We start from the raw sequence: 15,130 nt of genomic DNA on the forward strand, positions 1-15,130 counted from the left end.
CCTAGAGTATTTAAAAGTAGAATGGGAGGCAGAGCCTTCAGTTTTCAGGCCCCTCTTCTGTGGAACCAGCTTCCAGTTTGGATTCGGGAGACAGACACTATCTCTACTTTTAAGATTAGGCTTCAAACTTTCCTTTTTGCTAAAGCATATAGTTAGGGCTGGACCAGGTGAGGACGTAGGCTGCCGGGGATTCCCATCATGCATTGAGTTTTTCCTTTCCAGTCACCTTTCTCACTCACTATGTGTTAATAGACCTCTCTGCATTGAATCATATCTGTTATTAATCTGTCTCTCTTCCACAGCATGTCTTTCATCCTGTTTTCCTTCTTTCACCCCAACCGGTAGCAGCAGATGGCCCCGCCCCTCCCTGAGCCTGGTTCTGCCGGAGGTTTCTTCCTGTTAAAAGGGAGTTTTTCCTTCCCACTGTGGCCAAAGTGCTTGCTCATAGGGGGTCATATGATTGTTGGGTTTTTCTCTGTATTGTGCAATCTACTGTACAATATAAAGCGCCTTGAGGTGACTTTTTTGTTGTGATTTGGCGCTATATAAATAAAATTGAATTGAATTGAATTGAATTGAATACTCATGCTAGGGCCTTCATCTGGGTCAGACTGACTACTTTCTTTTCAAATATTTATCTATTGCTATTACGCAATGCATCGTCTCACACCATGACTATTAATTAACCATTAATTAATGTAATTTCTTCTTTGCCTTCTTCTGTTTTACTGGCAGTTGGCAACCCATTTAATTATTGCAGGTAGTTGTACTGCCCTCTGGTGGAAGAGGATATAATTGTTCTGCCTGTTACTCTGCCGATCGCTTAAAGCAGCGGTCCCCAACCTTTTTTGCCTCACGGACCGGTTTATGCCCGACAATATTTTCACGGACCGGCCTTTAAGGTGTCGCGGATAAATACAACAAAATAAAACTAGTACCGGTACCGAAAAAAAGAAGATTTATTCATAACACACGTGAAAAGACCCAGGAAAACCGAGTTAACGATAAAAACGATAACAAAATAACGCTGAAAACCGATAAAAAACCCTGAAAAACATACATTTCACACCTGAGCCTCAGCTCTCGCGGCCCGGTACCAAACGACTCATGGACCGATACCGGTCCGAGGCCCGGGGGTTGGGGACCGCTGGCTTAAAGTACCAATCATGGTGGAACCAGATAATCTTCCAAGGCACACCTGACCATTTCTCACAACGCACCTATGTGTGTGTTTCCCAATGGTTGGGAAACACTGGTTTAACCGCTCTACATCCAGCAGGTCACCAGCATCACATCTCCGACGAGGGCTGAGTTTTGTTTTAGCATGGAATCTCAGTTTTCCTGGTAATCAGCAGTTTGTCAGTGACCTGGTGACCTCACATTATAGCTGAGTTCAAAATGCAGTGATGTGGCTCGAGGTGGAAGGTGGAGTCTCACCTTACAATGCTACAATTGAAACCTTTAAATACTTAAAAATGGAGCTGTTATTATTGTTCTGCCAATAAATACAGCTCTTGTTCTAGCGCCGCCTACAGTCTGGTTGTGCCTCTTAACTCAACGTAAACACAACAGGTCAGTACATGCAGCGGCTTAAAAAAAACACAGACCAGGTTTTCAATTTTTGTAGTTTTTATTTTTTTAGAGTTGTTTCAAAAAAATCCAAAATGACTGAGAAACAGATAAATTATGGCTCTGATACAGCGGGGAGCGAAGACTTCATTTGACCTTCATTTGGACCGTACCAAGTCTGAACCCGCCCCTCTGAACTGCTGTGAGGACAGAGTCACCTCCTACAGTAAAATGATGAATTTTACCAAAGTACGTCATAGTAATGACCTCACAGATGAGTACCACCAATCAGAAAAACATTAAAAAGGTAATAAAACATTTTACTGAGATTTAAAGGATCACTTAGAGCAAATATTCTGTGTTTGTACACCTGCAGACAGCTCAGGTAGAGACATTTAACATTTTCTGTTTTGCTGGTGTTAAAGTGGACCTATTATGCATATCTTTAGCTCTTACTAAATCTCTCCTCCCATTTATTTAGGTAGCAGCTTCAAAATAGGCTTTTGTTCCTTTTATTTATTGTTTTTCATTCTGTTATTTCCTGTATTGTTTTATTTCAGTTTCAAGCTCAGGACTCAGACTGTTTTAAATGCTCAGTTTCAGACAGTATTTCTTTTTTTAACTCTTGGCTCTGGATGACATCATAGAGAGTGGACGTTCCTAATATGGTTGTCTCAGACACAAAAGACGTTTTTTCCTTTTGTGAGAGGCAGAGGAAAGTTAGCTTAAAGGGAGGGTGACCTTTAAAGGTGCTTTTGTAAAAACCCTAGAAAAATAAAACAAAAACTTTCACCACAAGGTGGCAGCATTTCCCAAACTCGTTTTAGTATAGGTGTGAATCCCCAAAAGCCGACTTCTAACTAATCTAATAGTTCTATACCTGTTCTCTTTTAGTTGGTACACATAAGTATGACAATAACGTGAAGTTTGAACAAATGTTGAGCTAAAAGCAGCTTGAATTCAATTTAAATGTTTCATGCTGCACCATCTTGTGGTTCAAAATGGTATTGCACAAGCCTGCAGCACGGCCCTATTTAACCTTCAGTTGATACCACTGCAGCACAATACACATCTGTCCTTGACATCACAACCTAAATGTTATTTACAGTCTATTGACAGTTTGTTCATTTTCAACTCTTGCCAGTCACGAGGTTTTACAAAACGAACCTTTAAAGCGAGGGGTGAGGGGCTGCACTGAGGCCCAGTATTAGATAAAAAAAGATTAATCTGAACTGTGAATCATACAAAGCTGCAGCAGTTGAAGTGAGCATGTATAGGTCCACTTTAAAACACACTTTTGCTTCAGAGTAACCACAGAACAGCCCTTTAAGTCCAGCTCAGCTCAGCGGCGGGGTTCAGACCAGGACATAAAGATGCACGGTGGTGGGTCACACACTTCACACAGGCTTTGGATGTTTACTTCGGTGCCTTGCTTAATGACACTTCAGCAGCCATTGTCCAAATCTGTGCCCTCAAAAAGATCATTAACATGAGTTTATCATCCACATTAAAGGGTTGGTCTTCCAGTAGGACTGTGATTCTTTGTGAAAGGGGTTTCATGTTTTCAAGCTTAAAAAACACTTTTGTTTATCACATGGCCAAAAAGAACAGGAGACCGGATTCTTTGTCATCACGATTTACAGATCAGTCATGTTTAATCGTCCCACAAAGGCTCACTTTAAGCCAGGAAAAACCCTGAATGCTATGTTAATACATCTGCCAATGCTGCAACTATTAGAAAATAACCTGCAACTGTTTGGTAATCGATTAACCGCGTGAGAGATTTAACCCATCACAGGCTTCCACTTTTGGAGACAGGAGATGTCAATATTTCTTGATATGTGCTAGTTAGTAAGGATGCTTTCTTGTCCTCTGATCACTGAAGTTTAGTAAAAAAAAAATTTAAGTAAAAAATCACAATTTACGAGACTACAGGTTAGGAAACGTATCATCTGTGACGACTTTATCGTCACCTTTTTAGAGAAAATCAATCGCTGCTGCTTTTGGACTCTTTTTTTGTCACATAGCAAACTTCTACAGATGTCAAACTGGGTAAGTGAGACAAACATGCTTTCACTTTTTTCAATATTTGAGAAATTTACAGATTAACTGAAAAACAAAGAGAAGAATCAGCAGATTACAGCAAGCTGCATCCCTCAAATGTTGCTGTGGATCGTTGCCGTCACTCTGATAGAAAAGCAGTCCTGCATCTTTGAAACAGTTTAAGGCCAGAGGTACATTAACAATACATAAAAACAATAAAATCATAGAGACGGTTTTGAATAAGTGTTTTGGAAACGTCTGCTGAGTATTTACATTGCAAGTGTTCGTTGTGTGAGCAAACAGTCGTGGCTGCTGATGGATGCTTTGGCTCTTGCAGGATCTGAACCTGAAACAGGAGTTTTTCCTTTTTTTCTTTTTTTTGCTAACAACAAAATTTTTGTTCCAAAACACGTACTCAAATATTGACATCTGAATCAAAAACGACAAATTTTCTATGTTCGATCAGCTAAAAACAATCAAATAAAAACAGTGAGTTTGTAAACAAAGGCAAAAACAGATTGTTGCTTTCATTTTTTGTCATCTTGTAAAATATACACCTCGTATCGCACAGTCGTCCAGGCAGGACGAAAACGACGTCGTACCATCTCGCTTCTAAAAAATAGGATTAAGATATGATCTCCCGTATCGTACACAGGCGTCCTTCGTGACTGCACGTTTCAGCATCATCACAACTCATTATTTTGTTTCTCTCTATCTTTAACGTACCGTATAAAAAAAAGTTTGTTCACATGCACATTCTCTCCCTCAGCCTGAGCGCCGAGCCCGCAGACTGAAGCCCCAGAGCCGCAGATGGAGCCACTTCTCATGTTTGGTGATGGATAAACACAGAGTTTGATTTTCCTCTCGTACAGGATATCAACAGCACAGAGGTCGAAGCAGGATTAGAGCTGACAAGATAACTTCGGGTTTAACTCTGAGCGATCAGAGTTAGGAAGCTCACAGAAACTTACGCAGAGATCAGAGATCAGCATGTGCAAAACGGTCATGTACCGACCAATCCTCACCCCCGATCTCAGTGAGCGTCTGCAGCTCGTTGTTTCATGAACAGTGTCAATAAGGAATGTGGATCCTTATGAGCAGCTGTTGCAGGAGCTTCTTTTCCTCTTTTTTGCTGTTGATTCATGTGACTTCTAAACCTGTCTTATTGCTCTATAAACCATAAAGAAGTTTTATTTTCTATCTCTGCAGGTCTGCTAGGCCCTGAGTGACGCAAAACCATCGTTCTTCACAGCTTCACTACCCCTAATGCTACTTGCACACTGGAAGTGATTTGCAGCGACGTGACGTAAGCGGTGAATAACATTTCGGGACTTAAACCAATGGGAAGAGGGCGGGACCCAAATATAAACTTGAGACCAAGGAATACCTGCGATTGGTAGTAAATACGTTAGCTGTTTACTGAGACACCCGGAGACTCGTACGTTCGCTTCCAGTGAGTATGCAGCTTTAGCGAGATAGCAACTGTTTGCTGATAAACCTGCGTCTTCCATACGAATCATGGACCAGTGCAGTCGCATGAAGGCTTTCAGTGCAGCTCGTGTGGCTGTTTGTGATGAGTTTTATCTAATGATCACCGCAAGCAAGCCAGTTGTTCAATGCTAATTTTTTCCTAGCGACTGTTGGCTGCCAGTCAGTCTCTAGGCCTGTGTGACCGAGGCCTCACTCACATGTGGGACCCTCAAGTTTGGGTTCAGACACTGAGAGGTCGACTGACCTTCACAGTCGTGTAATCATATCTATATGAATATTTAAAGCCAGGGTTCACTTCTTGAGATGCTTATAGGACTGCAGATGTTGGTGTGCTGGAGGAGATCCAGCACCTGTAATGCCTCACAGCTGTTAGGGGACATAACGGGATAGCAGCAGTGCTAACGTCTGTCCAGAGGTGCACCAGAAGATAACACTGAAAACAAGGTTTTTGATTTCTACATTTCTTTCTCCTTGAAGTTTTTGATTGTACTTCATATTCTGCACTCTGCTCCTGATTTTGAACCCTACAGCTGTGAATGATTTCCTCTCAGCATAAAATGAAAGCTTCCAGAGAAAAACGTGTGCAAACTGGGTCCATCGACGGCTCTGGGTCCACCAGTGTTTCCTCCTTATAATTAATCATCTCCTCTAACTCACAGCTCACACTGCAGACACGACAACGTACCACAAATCGTCTGCTCCGTGTCAGAAACTACAGAATTTAACGCTACAATCAACAGAAGTAATAACCCAACATCCCCCGCTGTGACACTCACAATCACGCGCTAAAAAAAATAATAATAAAATGAAAATCAACAAATGCACTTTTAGAAGATGATGAAACGGGTACGGCCGTATCCGCCGATGCATCACAGGAAGTTAAAACACACACACACAGACACACACACACTCAGTGGGCGCTGGTTGGCTGTTGGTGGTCCGGGGTGTTTACAGACAAGTTAGAAATCAATCAAACATCATTAAAAAAAAAAAAAAAAGAGTCTTTGGGCTCTCGCTCCCATACTGTGGTTGTTCATGCCGGCTGAGAGGGTGATGATGTCAGAAATGACATCACTTCATTACAGTTAGGCCCCGCCTTCCTGTCTGAGTCCAGTGGAGTGTCGAAGAAGGAGATGTTACCTTTCATCATCCCTGTGAGTGTGGAGTTGGGGTTGGGGGAAAAGGGAGGTCGAGCTTGGGGTCAAAGGTGACGGGGTGAAGGAGGAGGTAAAAACAGAAAAACAAGGAAGGAGAGAAAGAGTGAAGGCGTTCAAACGGTTGGACAAACCCAGCCAGCAGCCATCGCCGCCTTCACAGGAGGGACGACAGACACACAGAGACAGAAGGGAGGAGCCAAAGAAGAGCTAGCGGTTGTTCTTGGCCGCCTCTTTCGCCGCCAGAATGAGAGGAGTCAGACTGGAGAGCGGCTTCGCCATCTTCAGAAACTGATGCTGAGGGAGGAAGTGAGGGGCGGGGAGGAGGAGGGGACAGAGAGAGGGGGAAGGGAAGAGAGAAAAAGAGAAAGACTTCAGTTCACTGCACAGAACATTCACCACGGGCCTGCAGCGAGACAAGTTCAGGTGTGACCCTGGGCGTGCAGTAGGACAGGTGGATGACATCACCACGCAGAGTTATGCTGCAGCTGTAACCTGCTCCTGAGCAGGTGATGTTTGAGATCAACAGGTGCAAACTCACTGCCTAAAGACGAATCAGATACCCGGAGGAGCCCTCAGCCCCGTGTGTGTGTGGATACTGAGTTTTTGTCTTTCATTAAGCATCAATGAGAGAAAACAGATTCTTTGGAGCAACTTTATCCCTTTATTCCATTTGATTGTTTTATAAGTCTTAACATATGTACTTAACCCTAAAACAGGGATTATATATGTTGAGTAACCTGCTTGAATTCTGTTTTTATTAATTCTTTACTTCATTCACTGATATCAGAAACCTGCAGGACACTTTGAAGGTCATTCTCCCCACAGTGCTGACTGTCACTGACGTCACTGCTGTCAAACTATTTAACATCACAGATCCAGGCAGGGGAAATTCATTAATACTGACATACTTATGTATTTGGTGTATTTTCTTAAACTGTTAAATAGAAATACTACTAAAATTCTACAGGTTGTTTGGCTAAAGAGCATCTTGAGATATTATGGGAAAGTTTGACACCATCAAAAAATGGCAAACAGTACTAGTGGATTATTGGCACATTAAGTCCAGTATAAATACAGACACAGATGCTTTGGACATAAAGTCACAGCAGCTGTTTCTTTTGTGTGTAAACTATTTTCATCTACAATGAGTCCCTTTAAATCAGTTTAATGCCTTTAATGCAAGTACAGCACCGTCCCTGTCATCATCTGTAGAGTCTTTACTTTACAATCTAAAGCACCTCAAGGACACTGTTGTTGTGAGTCGGTGCTACATAAATAAAACTGAACTGAATCTTTTTATTATAAACAAACCTGAGTAACCCTGGAAGGCCTCTTATTTAATTCTCTCTCACACACTCACACACACACACACACACACACACACACACACACACACAGTCGGGTATTCATATCTTGTGGGGACATAATGCTATCCCTAACCATAACCTAACTGTAACCCTGTCACTAAAACCACATGTTGAGTCTCAAAAATGTCTTCAAACTTATGGGGACCAGGACTTTGGTCCCTACAAGTATGGTGAATTTCCAATTTCTGGTCCCCACAAATATATGAATGCACGCTCACACACACCTGAAGCAACCTTTTAACTTTTATTTCAGACAACGAGACCTCTCTAACTGCACACACACACTCAGAGGATCCATTAAATTGAATTACACCTTCCACAGAGCTCCTCCTGAAACACTACAAAGACCTGTGAGATCTGACTCATCGCAGTTACACAACTCACGTTGCTCCTCACTCACACCTCCACCTCGTCTCCACACCCACTCAAACTGTCTGTCTGTGAGGCTCGGGCCTCCTCTGAAGGAGGTGAAGTGCTCAGCGCTAGTCAAGTCTAAATGGATGTTTTATGCCAAATTACAGACGAATATGTTAGATATCTAACTTCGAGATAAGCGACTCCTGAAGGAGGAAAGCAATGCCAGTCAAATACAAAACTGCAGATCAGAAAATTACTCTGATATTCAAAAGAAAACCCTCAACTTTCTGTTAACTTTATATACACAAACTGGGAAAATATTAATAATAAATGTTACTTTACAGATTAAAGAGTCAAATTTCTGTTCATTCTCTGGAGAGGCTGCTTGTTCTTGTTATTTGATTATCTGATTTTGTTTCTTTGTTCTTTTCCGTTAGAGCTGCTGCTGAGAATCTTTATATCAGGTTTAATCATATCAGTGGTTTTTAAAAGCCTGGATAAGAAAAGGCTTTAAGTCTTTACATCAGTACATGTATGAACAAATGCACGCGCCCAAACACAATGTGTAAGTTAACTTTGTCTGAGCCAAAAGTTGAGAAAATCTTTGTCTACAGCAGCTAAAAACAAGTAAACATAACCTGTGAAAAAAACCACAATATTGTCGTTTATAGATCAATTAAAAAAGTGAGAATTGTGACAAAGTTAATATTTCAATATTATTGAATATCATTTAAAATAACTCCAATAGAAATAAAATAAGTATGAATTTAAACAGTGGAAGTTGTACTTCACTGAAATATTTCTATTTTCTGCTGCAGTGGAAATACTGCAGATTGAACTCAGTTTAAAGTGGCGTCTGTGGCTCGTCGACCAATGGGAAGGTCGGTGGATTGAGTCTGGATCCTCCTGTGTGAGTGTCCTTGGGCGAGATACCGAACCCCAGAGTGAGAGTGTGTGTGCGCATGTTAGTCAAAGTGCTTAGGTAGGTGTGTGAATGATGCTCGTAGTAAAAACTCCTCAGGGCTCATTTAGAGTGTGATATAAGTACCTGACCATTTATTGACTGTTTGTAGTCTCACTCAGACCAGAGCAGCTCCTCTGCTCTGGTCTGAGGTCTGAATCGATGTTTACAGGTTGCAATCACGGCACATCCGTTGCTACTTATTTCCAATAAAACTGATTTTTTTTGTGCATCATTTCTGTTGCATCAAATCTCAGCCGTGCAGTTGGATGTCCTCCGTGTGACTGACTCACTGTTTTATGGATGTCGTTTCATTTCCTGCTTAACGTGTTCTTTTTGTCTTTCAGGTAATTTGGTAGTTTTATAGTTTCTCGAGTGTCTCATCGTTATGGTTATTGTGTTTTCCAATTCTTCTCACTCCTCAGTCGGTGTGTTTTAATGCTTCACCCTTCACGGTGTTGCATATTAAATGTTTATGACTGTTTGGTGTCAAAGTTACAGGTTATATGTCCTCTGTCTAATCTCCATGAAACAAACTGTATTCAGTCACTGAGGGCTGGGATGGAAACTCACGGCTGCTCCTGCCCGCCTGGCCCTACATCCCCCCGTTTTCATCTTTCTTTGTGCTTCTCTGCGACTGCTTTTCTAACCTATCCTGTCAGCTTTGTGCAGCTCTTTCTGTTTTCAGGAAGTTTTAATAATGAAATATTGTATTAGTCTAACCTGGCAGAGCCCAGGATCCACACATGGCTCCTAATTTCCTGTTAAACTGACTGTTATTCACCTGAAGAGAGAGACTTCTCTTAAGTGTCGCTTATATTCTCTGAACCTTCTCTTGTCCACACAGCACAGGTCGTTCATGTTGACCTTTCAGTTTCGTTGCTGTGTTTCGATAAATCTGTGGATGTTTTATCAGGTAAATGTTTGAAACAATATCTTGGAGGTTTAGGGGTTAAAGGATGTCGAGATCGAGTGAGCGTCGCTGCTGTCTGGTCACTGAACAGTGATACAAACCAGACATCAGAGTGTTTCCTTCCTTGGAGCACAGATCCACACTTTAGCATCATAAAACCAACTGAATAAATAATTTATTAACTTTTTTATTTAATAGCAAATTATGTTAAATCTTACATTTTACATTCACTGTCTATTTATTCTTTTTTTATTTGTATTTAAGCTCGAACTGTACATTTTCCTCTCAGAGAAACTGAAACCAAAGAGTTTCGTTAAAAACCTTTTTCTGTCAAACACAAACGATCGAAACAGCGAGGAACTAAAAAGAAAACGTTGCAACACAAATTCAGAGCGGTAACGAATCTGGATTTATGTTTGACATTTAATATCCTGGATTTTGTTGTTTGTTATGTTTACATACACAAATACACTCATTTTCATATCTTAGTGAGGACATCTCATTGACATAATGCTCTCACTAGCTGCTTAACCTAACCATAACCATCAAAAATGAATGCCTAACCCTCAGCCTAAATCTAACCATAATCTAACTGTAACCTGACACTAAAACCACATTTTGAGTCTTAAAAATGTCTTCAAACTTGTGGGGACGGGCATTTTGTCCCCAAAAGTGACTGCTGGTCCCCACAAGTATAGAAGCATGCCAATTTTCTGTCCTCACAAAGATGTCTAAACATGTACACTCACACACACACACACACACACACACACACACACACACACACACGTACCTGCAGCAGCTCTTTAGCCGAGCCTCTCTTCTCCACGTCCATCTCCAGACATCGGTTCAGGAAGTCTCTGAATATTGTCGACAGCTTCTCCGGGTTCTGCAGCTCCGGCGTCCCGTTGGTTGCTATGAGATACAGCGCCTAACACGTGAAACACACACAAGCAACATGTCTGTCTTCATCCCCACGAGGCAAACTCATGCTCAGAGTCACAGAGTGAAGGATTGCTGCCATCCAGTGGTGGCTTCAGAAATACAGAAGAAATACAAATACAAATACAGAGATACAGGACTGTGCAAAAGTTTTAGGCAGGAGTGAAAAAATGCTGTAAACAAAGCTCTCAGAAATATAAACGATTGTTTATTGGCCCCAAATATATTCTGCAGCAGGACAACGACCCCAAGCATACAGCCAAAGTCATTAAGTACTATCTTCAGGGTAAAGAAGAACAAGAAGTACTGGAAGTGATGGTACGGCCCCCACAGAGCCCTGATCACAACATCATCGAGTGTGTCTGGGACTGAAGAGACAGAAGGATGTGAGGAAGCCGACATCCACAGAAGATCTGTGGTTAGTTGTCCAAGATGTTTGGAACAACCTAATGGCCGAGTTCCTTCAAAAACTGGTGCTGTTTTGAAGGCAAAGGCTGGTCCCACCAAATACTGATTTGATTTAGATTCCTCTTTTTTTCATTCACTGCATTTTGTTTAATGATGAAAATAAATGATTAACACTTCCATTTTTGAAAGCATTCTTTGTTTACAGCATTTTTTCTCACCTGCCTAAAAATTTAGCACAGTACTGTATGATCACGTGCACTGTGCTCACCTGAATATACAGAAAGATAAATCTGCCTCATTTTCCAACACCTGTATGTGTAAGGAGGCTTTTTAAAGATAAATCATAGACTTTGATACAATCTGTCTGAAAAAAAGAGTCCTGATCCCAAAAGTCTTTTGTCTCATAAATCTGAGGACGGGTGTCTTCTCTCGTCTCCAGGATCTGATCTGATACTGCAGAGAGCCTGGGGCGGTTACAGCTGGGCAAACTGGGCATCTAAAGTTTTGTCTACAAAAAAAACTATTAAGTTAAAATTATCTCAATGTTCTTGAGAAAATATCACAAACTAACCTGGATCCATATCTGCGTCTGGACTTAACTCATGCATGGAGTGGAGGGATTTCCCTCCAGTTGGGAAGTTGGGAAAGCGTCTGCTCTGACTAACCAGTGCGCCGTAACACAGCTGCAGCTGTTGTGCTAATTTTGAGTCGTTGAAGTGGAGATCTTGGCCTTTGTTCCCCTTTTCAAACCTTTTTCAAAGAGCCTCCCCCTCAGAACTCACCCTGAGCGGATTCTCGTTCAGGTACGGCGGCTCTCCCTCCACCATCTCTATCGCCATGATGCCCAGAGACCAGATGTCCACTTTGGGACCGTAAGCTTTGCGGGTCACGACCTCCGGAGCCATCCAGTACGGCGTGCCGACCATGGTGCTGCGTTTACTCTGCTCAGGAGTGATCTGAGCGCAGAATCCGAAGTCAGCTGAGAGCAGGAGAGCATACAGAGTTAGTGGATGGAAAAACAAAAACAACAAACAATATTTGAGAAATATTTAAAGGGGCTTGGCTGGACTGTTACACTTTCTCATCACATGATGACAAAATATTGCATTTCACTTGAAATAAAAGCTGTGTCACATTTTTACACAAACATTCATGTAAAGCAGTGTTTGGCAGATGATGATGATGATGATCGGAAAAGAAAAAGCTTCTGGAGGAATCTAAAAGCCGCACACATCCGGAAACATCTCACAGCACCTACTGGTAAAATCCTGCCCCCTGGTGGTGAAACATTTATTTAAAATTGGTAGTGGGTAATTTAAAAACAGCAGCCTTAACAACTGCAAAGTAAGGCGATAAAAACAGCGAGTTAAGAGTTGACTGCAAGTATTTGTGGACTGACTGAGCTTGACGGAGCCGTCCATGCCCAGCAGGATGTTGTCGCTCTTGATGTCTCGATGGATGACCTGGTTTGAGTGCAGGAACTCCAACGCCTGGAGACACTGAAAAAACAGAGAAAGCTATAAATTTATAAAATGGAGAAACTGACACTGTAACTGAAAATAATCTGAGCTTCACAGGAAAAACTTTTGTGAATTTCCAGCTTCATATTTTTATTGCATGAACTCCAAGCTTGTCATCACCCTTGAACTGAAACAAACTGTTTTAGCTCCTCCCCCCTTTAAGCCAGCTTTCTTTTGACTGGCTGCTCCTCACAAACTGAAAAAGCAGGGGGCGGGGCTTGAGAGGCAGCGAAGACTGAGAATATCATATTGAGATGATCCACTTTCATGACATCATACAGAGCCAACAATAGAAAAAACTGTCTAAAACTGAGTGTTTATCTGGAACCTGAACATTCGATTTGCTTAAACGTAGACTTTGTTTTTGAACTAGGCCGTGTTTAACACCACCACAGGAACAGGAAATGTGGATCTCAGGGCAGTTTGTGAAACAGTCACATGATTACTTGTCAAATTTATCTGATTACTAATCATTTTGTTGTTCAACTCTGATTTTTTTACACTTAATTTGTATTATTTTCATTGGGATGCTCATTTTCATTAAGAATAACTTGGTTAGGTTTAAAAGTGAAACACAGCTGGAATAGAAAAGGATGGGTTAAACTGGAAAGGTTACCAATTTCATTATTTTGTTGAAATATACTTCTGGTGCAAACTGATTAGTGCTGAACACAAATAAACTGCAATTTAATGAGTCGATAATATTTATCTTTGAGACCGGGCTAATATAAAGTGACGAAAAGCAGAACAGAGTCACTTCTGGAATTTTGCTCCAGGTTAAATCTGAGCTCAGGTTAAATATTGTGGGAAAAACAAACAAAAAACTCCCCAATTTTCTCCCCCTTAGAAGTAGAGATGTGTTGCTTTCCTGTCACTAGGAGCTCGTGAGAGACAGAACGGTGATCTCAGAGTGAGAGCTGTTTTTACCTCTCTGCACACAGCAGCAATCTGGGCTTCATCCATGCAAGTTTCTGTTACGACATCAGTCAGCGAACCTCCGGCCAGGTACTCCATCACCACCCAGAGCTCATCACCCACCAGATAACTATTGAAAATAAGACATTTCATTGGAAACTGAGCTTCAGAACTTGTGACGTCTTTTTCTGCAACCATGAAAAAAGTTAAACACAAGAAACATTTTTTGTTTTTTTGCTATTCTGTTAGGAAAAAGATGCAAATGTCAGAAAATCTGTAAACTGTTTTGGCTTGAGTGATTTGGAACTTTGTCACTCTTGAAGTTTTGTTGGCATAGATGCAAATTAATCATTTTAATAACCGCTTTTCTTGATTGTTTCTTTTCAATCGATTAATCTATAAAACACTGAGGTCACGTCCTCAGCTTTCATTTTTAAGAGCACAAAATCAAAGACATTTAGATCTGGGAAGACGGTAACCACAAACACAGCAGAGTTTATTTGATACATTAAATTTAAAGTTTCAGGAATAATTATTAATATTTAATTCATTTGGTAACACGATAACTTTAAAAACAAGTTTTAGGGTCAGATTTACCAAATTACGGCAAAAAATGTATCGATGAGAGTGAAAAGTTCTCTGGATGATTCAGTAACAATGGTCTAACTGCTGCATCAATGACAACAGGCCAAAAAACAAGCAGGCCTGACAAGCAGCACCAAACAGTGTCAGCTGTTTAAACTGTGTTTAAACGTGTCACACATCTGATCACTGAGACGCAGCTAAAGGTAAATCAGTTGATTTATGTTGCTCTGTGTGTGCACTGCTGAGAAAAGACTCACAGATACTTTTGTGCTCTCTGCAGTTTCCATTATGGTCTGCTGTCTGTGTGGAAGCGTGACTAAAAACCTCAAAGAGCACAAACCGCTCGGCTCACTGTAAAACGTAACTGTCCTGCCTTTAATACCCAACCTGGGACTCTCCTCCTCCCTCGTCACCGAAAACAACAGTGCTCTACGACAGCGGTCCCCAACCCCCGGGCCTCGGACCGGGGGTTGGGGACCGCTGCTCTACGATAGCTGTCTAAAAAAGTTAAGAGAAATGAATCCAGACAATGCAACAATCAGTCGGTTTATGGATGTTTTTTAAGTCAGCACAGATCCTCCCACACACACACACACACACACACACAGAGTGGCACAGAGAATGTTGTTTCCATGGGGATGGCAGCATTATCACCAGTCTCACACATTTTCTTACTGTCTCTCAAGAGAGACAGGTAACTACGGTAACCAGACACCACGCTCACAGACACATGTCCAGTGGGTTACCATGGCAACAGCAGCCCCGAACTGGGTAACCTCTCAAGTCGTTTCAGTCTGAACATTTGTCAGCTGAGCTGGAGTTTCCGTGGTGACGCCTGCTGTGTACCATTTGTCCAGAAACATCTGGAGCCTCTGATTCGTTCTCCACGTTTAAAGGGAACG

The 15,130-nt window shown here is 41.6% G+C and overlaps 1 protein-coding gene across 4 annotated transcripts in view; it reads right to left on the minus strand.

Annotated features, from left to right (window-relative positions):
- Positions 1–1,611: 1,611 nt before the first annotated feature.
- Positions 1,612–15,130, minus strand: part of pak1 (p21 protein (Cdc42/Rac)-activated kinase 1) — a 73,742-nt gene continuing 60,223 nt past the window's right edge. For all 4 annotated transcript variants that reach the window (XM_025898236.1, XM_005474827.4, XM_003448960.5 and 1 more), the window contains 5 exons: positions 13,656–13,773; positions 12,608–12,707; positions 11,991–12,187; positions 10,652–10,789; positions 1,612–6,554 (listed from right to left, as the gene is read on the minus strand). In XM_025898236.1, the coding sequence (XP_025754021.1) occupies positions 6,468–6,554; positions 10,652–10,789; positions 11,991–12,187; positions 12,608–12,707; positions 13,656–13,773 (640 nt within the window). In that variant the 3' untranslated portion in view covers positions 1,612–6,467. The remainder of the gene's footprint in view (positions 6,555–10,651; positions 10,790–11,990; positions 12,188–12,607; positions 12,708–13,655; positions 13,774–15,130) is intronic.

The sequence above is a fragment of the Oreochromis niloticus genome, linkage group LG14, assembly GCF_001858045.2.
Source record: "Oreochromis niloticus isolate F11D_XX linkage group LG14, O_niloticus_UMD_NMBU, whole genome shotgun sequence".
Classification (NCBI taxonomy): Eukaryota; Metazoa; Chordata; class Actinopteri; order Cichliformes; family Cichlidae; genus Oreochromis; species Oreochromis niloticus.